Source organism: Megalobrama amblycephala, linkage group LG9, assembly GCF_018812025.1.
Source record: "Megalobrama amblycephala isolate DHTTF-2021 linkage group LG9, ASM1881202v1, whole genome shotgun sequence".
Taxonomy (NCBI): domain Eukaryota; kingdom Metazoa; phylum Chordata; class Actinopteri; order Cypriniformes; family Xenocyprididae; genus Megalobrama; species Megalobrama amblycephala.
Window position 1 is genome coordinate 27770286 of NC_063052.1, and position 7020 is coordinate 27777305.

General features: G+C 37.9%; 1 protein-coding gene across 1 annotated transcript; it reads left to right on the top strand.

Annotated features, from left to right (window-relative positions):
- Positions 1–729: 729 nt before the first annotated feature.
- On the top strand, positions 730–5167 carry LOC125275505. Its single transcript, XM_048202500.1, has 3 exons — positions 730–900; positions 1029–1236; positions 4248–5167. Exons 1-3 carry the CDS (start codon positions 788–790, stop codon positions 4710–4712), a joined length of 786 nt encoding a protein of 261 aa, XP_048058457.1. The 5' UTR covers positions 730–787; the 3' UTR covers positions 4713–5167.
- The last annotated feature ends 1853 nt before the right edge of the window (positions 5168–7020 follow it).

Sequence of the window (7020 nt, forward strand, 5' to 3'; positions counted from 1 at the left end):
CTTCCGTGAAGAAAAGTTAGTTTAAGATTAGTTGGGAAAGTACATGATATTCTAAGGTAGTCTCTCCATCTAAGCATTAGTATGTTTAATGTACCTGGAACACTTTACAAATATTGTGTTAACACTATCCTCCACTAGTTAAAGGTGCTATAGAGGATGTTTTATTTTATACATTTTTAAAATATTACTTGAAACTGTCTTTACTTACTGATAAAAGACTATTTATTAGGTGCACTGAAAGGAATAATATCAATATACATCATCTGTGCATGAGGTAGGGCCTTAAAAACATCAGCCAATCGTTTGTGTGATCATCACATAAACGATTGGCCCTCTGGCTTGTCAATCACTGCCATGACGTTCCTTGTGAGAGACGTGCGCGGATTGGCCCTCTTGGCCAATGATGGCAGTAATTGTTATACATGAAGATCAAAAAAAAAAAAAAGACTATTGCAATATAAGTGGCCAGATAAAATCAAAATACAAAAGTAAATGAAAACTAAATTAATTTATTTTGTTATGCTGCATTTACACCATTCAGGCTTAATATTAAATTAATAATTATTAAAAGTAAAAGTAGGAAGCTTTGCACATGAAACAAAGACTGCATTAAAGAAAAGACTGCACAAAAGCTTCTTCCTGCTTGTTGCTTTGGCAATGGGCGGATCTTCTGCAGAAGTAGTAAACACATTGGCTTTTGATTTTGATTAATTCCTAGATATATTCGTAGATTCGTAAAATACTTTTGTCTGCATAACCATGTTTTGCCATTTATCACCATCACAGGATGTGCAGACATAAAAGTCATCGAGGCAAGAAAACCAGCCGATCAGTGCGAGTAGGGTCTCTCTTCGAGAGATCAAAACTCAGCTTGTCATCTTGGCTAATATTCATTTACAGGTGAGTTTGTTGTTGGACAGCAGAGAAGGAATAGCAAAATGTTACATATGCATTTCAAAGTTTTTTGATTGTTTTAATTTTGACAACTCTGTTTTCCCTATTCTGAGTCAGCATTGTGTACTTCACAGGTTCGCTCAGGGATTGCGGATCAGACAAATTGATATGATGCAAGATGGCATTGCAAAAAGTTCCAGAACACTCTCTAAGATGGCTCGTATCATGAGGAAAGTTTGCCACTGTGCCATAAAACGATTCAGACGAAAACATGGACAGATGATTGGAAGTGCTCGAGAATTTGCCGTTCTTGATGAAAGTAACTTCCGTCATAAACGAAAGGTAAATTTAGAACCTGTTAGGCAAATTCACACTGCAGTTGCCGATCACTGTTTTTGTTGTTTGAACGCTTCTAATTGGCATTTATTTGGTTGTGGAATGCCTGAGACATGACGTACTGTAATCTGTTGATTGTCCCTGTTTGTCAGTGTCTATCGTGCAGTGTGAATTGGTCTTTAGAAAATATGTGGAAATGCAGATAATAAAAACGGATCGTAATCAAATGTTACTTGATTACAAACTTGGTTACGATTTCTAGTAACATAGAAATAATGTATAACCTTAAAGGGGTCATATGACGTTGCTAAAAAGAGCATTATTTTGTGTATTTAGTGTAATGCAATGTGGTTTAATGTTAAAAAAAACACATTTTCCACATACTGTACATTATTGTTTCTCCTCTATGCCCCGCCTTCCTAAAACATGTCAATTTTTACAAAGCTCATCATTTTGAAAAGCAAGGTGTTCTCTGATTGGCCAGTTATCCTGTGCGTTGTGATTAGCAGAATACCTCAAGCGTGTGACAAATGTTATGCCCCTCACCATACTGTGATGACGTGTCCTGACGCAACGAGACCAAACCAATAAAACTCATTACAAACGAGGCATTTGTTGCATCCAGTGGGGACAGAATTACTGATTATAATGACTTATACTATGACTTAAAACCATTTGTCTGCATTTGTGATTGGAGAAACGACAAACAACAACCACTACTCTACAATGCCCAAAACTCGTGTTTGAATCATCGGTGGCAAATTATTTAAATATGAAATCATACTTAACAGGTTGTGAGTCAACAGCCGGCATTGTAGGTTCAGGAAACGGTCCTCTGATAAATGTGTTGCCTTTCTTTGCGAGAATATTTGGGCCCTGTTATGCAAATCTTCTCCACATAGTGATGTAGACACGTGAGGGCGTGTTTAAACAAGGCGTTTTAGGAAGGTGTGGATGAGTCTTAACTTTTATAAAGAATATATCTGGATTTGAGACTTTAGTCTTTGCAACTTTAGTGATCTTATCTATTCACAAACAGCTTGTAACACACCAAAGAGAAAGGAAAACTTGAAATCACATCATATGACCCCTTTTATTTCAGAAGCAATTTTCCCTAAGATTTGTTCAAAAGTTTGTTTACAGGTTTAACCCCTTAAGCGTCTGATCATTAGTCAGAGGTTATGACTAACTATTTAATAGACCGCCTCATGCTTGTCATTCTTTAAATAGTGGTTCTGTTTAGCCCCCTACAGTCACCTATGTAACAACTTAGTTAAAGCTCAAACAATAATCAGAGGTTATGGCTAGCACTGTGAAATATGCTATTCCAATCGTGTTTTACCTATCCCCTTATAATTAATCTAATTATATAACAACTTGAATATAGTGAGACAATAACCAGAGGTTATGGCTAATACTATAAAATATGCCCAAACCATGCTAATACTCCAATAGTATTTTCTCTAGCCTCCCATAGTTAATGCAACTGCATAACAACTTAACTAAAGTCAAGCGGTTAGTCAGAAATCTATAATCTCACCTGATGTGCCTCGTGCTCCATCTAGCCTGAGATTTAGTATGTACTAACCCTGGACGCAGATTTGCGGTAACATACGCATTCACTTAATCTACTTGAGGAAATAATTTCAGAGTAAGTCAAAATAAAAACAAATGTAACAATTTATTATTGTTAGGTAAATATGTATTATGCCAATTACATAGCCAATTCAGATATATCAATACAAGACATCAAATTATCAAAGATGAATCTAAGAGTAAAAGATGCATACCTGACTTTTAGCAAAATACACAGTATGAAGTGTGTGAATGCACATCAAACCGTGGGCTCATTCCGGCTACAGAAGGCCCTGATCCTTTTGCTGCAATCCTTTAAATACAACACCAAGATAAAACATCCCCCAAATGGAGGCATGAACAAACAATTGTAATATGCATTAAGTCAGGTCCCAGACCTGGGTGGTTTACAACACAGTGGGAACAGAAGGTAATTTACATGGAGGACCCTGGGATTGCAGTAAGCAAAATATATTTTTGACTCTTAGGATCTGTATTATCTTTTAGTCTACTTTTGTAAGGTTGAGACCATTGTACCAGTCACCCTGAGACAATTCAAGTGACACCAAACATGACTGTAAATATCACTTGCATTAATGTAGACCATTATATTCTACTATAGACCATTCTGAGTGAAATCAAGTGGAGGGAGGATGGGTGAGGGAGAAAGGATAGGGAACATAGTGTGAGGAGGGAGTGTGATGGTGAAGTGTAAACTTCTAGATGTGGTGCATCTCCGATGGCACTGTTACTTCTGCAGGAGGGTGTTCAAGACAGTGTTCAAATGTTAATTATCAGGAAAGTCCTTTGTTCTCTTAGGGAGAAGTCATCCCTCAGTCCAGATGGTCCGACTCCAAAAAAAAAAACAAAAAAAAATGGGGGGGGACAGTAATACTGATATGACGATAATAATAATACGAATTCTGCTAAAAGAACAGTCGTGCGCCATTACACTAAAGTTTACGGTACATCAATTACAGGTGTGCTGTGCATCCATTGAGATGAACTGAAAATAGCACCAATCCTGAAACTCTGAAGCGCTCAGTCTAAGTGTTCGGCAAGTGAAAATATATTTGTGCTAAACTTATACTTGGCCTCCAACTCAGACACTGGCGGGTAAAATCTGAGAATTTATTAGCCATTGGCTAATATTAGACATCATTTAGTCGCCCAGAGTGAAGATTAGTCACAAATGTGAGTGATTTACTCACAATGTAGAGGGTTGTTCAAATGAAAAGCCCCCAATGTTTATGATGGATGGATGTGGATAGAGGTACTTTCTTCATCTTCATACTTGTTGGTCTGGCTAACTGCCATTTATAAAGCTTCCCCAGATTTTCCTTTAATTTGTCAACCATCTGTATGTGTAAACATGTTAAATGAATATAATTACATAATATTGTAGTATTTCTCTTTTTAATAAAAATTTTTAACTTTTACAGTATGGACGAGGGAGAGCATCAACAACATGGAGGCGAAAAAAATGGGTGTTTGGCATGCTAGGTGTGCGGGGTAAATGCAGACACCCAATCTTGCAGCTTGTGAAAAGAAGATCAAGACCTCACCTCATCCCCATAGTTGTAAAACATGTGCGTCCAGGCACTACCATTATTTCAGATGAGTGGAGAGCCTACCGAGGGGCTTTGGCCAATATGGGCTACAAACATTTTACAGTCAACCATTCTCAGTGGTTTGTAGACCCACACAGTGGAGCTCACTCACAACACATAGAAAGAGCTTGGCTGACATACAAAACCAGTGTATGGAGACTAAGAGGGAATAGAACAGAGAACATGCTAAAAGAACACCTCTCTCTCATAGAGTGGACTCATTGGCTTGGTGAAAAAAATAAACGAGGACCACTTGGGCGCCTAATAAAAGACATTCACCATCAATTTCCTGTTTAGAGGACAACACACTGAACATTTGATTGTGTTTTATGTAAGATTTAAGTAAAATACAAGTTAACTTGTCCCTTTGGTTTAAGGTGCACTGATGTTTAAAAGCTTTGTTAAATAAAAGGTGTGTTTTTACCTTTTTAATTTCTGTGCTTTTTTAAGTGCTGGTCAATATGTATCTTGAAGTAATCATCTTGGATATACTGATGCAAAATAAGAATCACCTTGGTGGATGTTAATTGAGATTATTTAGATAATGACTTCACATGACTACACATTACTAAATCATTAACAGCTCATAGACTAACATGAATTCATGACCTGTTGATGTATCATTATGTCATGACTTTACTTGGGGGGGCACATTATTACTAACTCATCATTAATTACTTATAAAGCATCATGAATTCATGTCTTGTTGATGTATCATTATGTCATGACTTTACTTGGGGGGGCACATTATTACTAACTCATCATTAATTACTTATAAAGTAACATGAATTCATGACTTGTTGATGTATCATTATGTCATGACTTGTCTTGGTGGGCACATCTTTAAAAGTGATCAATTACACATGTTCTATACATATTAAACTCATCTAAATCAGGTATTGGTCCTTTTCGGTGGTTTGTAAATAAGTGGAAGAGCAGAGGTCCTGTGGCTGCGTTTGGATGGAGAAGGAACTGAACGGTAGGAGGAAAGTTGATATTTTGAAGTGGCAATAGTGGCCCAAAGAAGAGCAAGACAAACGTCTGACTGCAGTGCCTTATTATGATATAAAGACAGTAAACCAATCCATAACATAACAAAAGTGATAATCAGCATCTCTATGCTAACTGATTTTAATTTGGAAATTTGCGTCTCCTTAATGTTATTGTAGGACAGCAGCAGTGGAATCACTCAAAACCGAATGATGAAATTGTTTTTAATTATGAATGCATCACTGTGCGTTGGATGAGTTAGGTTGAAGGTTGCAGTAAATCCACTGTCGTTCACTGTTTGTGACAGAGCTGGTGGCAAATTTATAAACAATTTTACATTGTGCCATTTTCATACATCTTGCTTCTAGAGCATGTTTGATTTAGTTTACTTTAAAGTTAATTAATATATTAACTAACATGCAGGAACTAACATGTAATTAAGGTAGTGTTATTCATGCAGTAGTTCATGTGACTCATGTCGTAGTTAAGTTAGTTTTTCATTAGTTCTTGATTAATACATGTCTTAACTCATCATTAGTTCATAGTCAAGTAATTATTAATTCAGGTATTAGTACATGATGATTCATGTACTGTTATTGTAAAGTGTTACCTCTAATACTAATAAAAATGACAGAGAATTAATAATAAAGATAGTTTTCAGTAAATATGTTGTAAAATATATTTTTTTTGACGAGGCCAGGTCTCAAACTCGGATATCTTAAAGTACAGTTGCACCATATGTTGTAGCATTGTCCACTTGGTATTTAAACTGCTGTTAAAACACGCATGCAAAGCCTACTCATTCATGTTGCCTATTAAGGAAACCTATGCTATCACCCTTATGTCACAGACACACCAGGAAGCACCATCCAATCACAGCACACTCCCTCACCAGAGTACTGATCACTCACACCTGCACCTCATCGTCACCGCAATCAGCCTGCACATAAAAGACACTTGCACACACTCAGTCACCGTCCGGTCTCATTCGCATTAAGGACTTACCTCCATGCTTACCTCAAGGACTTCCATTGCTATACTTACCTGTCTCCCATGTTTCCCAGTCTCCTTTGTTCCAAGTCTGTGTGTGTGTGTCGTCAGTCTCCAGCATCTCAACTCTACACCTGCATCCAGGATCATCACTCTGCAAAGCACAAAGGACAGTATCACTACCTCATCTCTCATCATTCACTTCAACAACGTCTGTATTAATCACCTGTGTTCACTTTATACTCTGCTTCTGTCAATAAACACCATTACCTGTGATCTTCCGTCTCCGACCAGTCTGTATACAGTCTGTAGAAGACCTGACCAGGACCGCTTGACACAAGCATGAGCCAACCCGACCCTTTCCAGGAGCTCGTTGATGCATTGCATCGAGCACTCACCACCAATCCACCACCATCACCACCAGCGATCACCTCCATCAACACCACAACGCTTCTTCACCACCAGTGTACGCCAGTCCCATGGCCAAACCGGCACCCTTCTCTGGTTCGGGGGAGGAATGCAACAGATTCCTGCTGCAATGTTTGCTGGTCCTGGAGATGCAACCGCACTTGTTCCCCACTGAACACTCCAAGGTCCACAGTTACATGGCAAAGTGCTTCAATGG

What these genes read in the sequence shown, in the direction of transcription:
- LOC125275505 (XM_048202500.1), top strand. Translation starts at nt 788, where the DNA reads ATGTGCAGACATAAAAGTCATCGAGGCAAGAAAACCAGCCGATCAGTG. An exon ending in TGGCTAATATTCATTTACAG is followed by an intron (nt 901 to 1,028) that starts GTGAGTTTGTTG and finishes TGTACTTCACAG; the next exon opens with GTTCGCTCAGGGATTGCGGA. An exon ending in ACTTCCGTCATAAACGAAAG is followed by an intron (nt 1,237 to 4,247) that starts GTAAATTTAGAA and finishes TAACTTTTACAG; the next exon opens with TATGGACGAGGGAGAGCATC.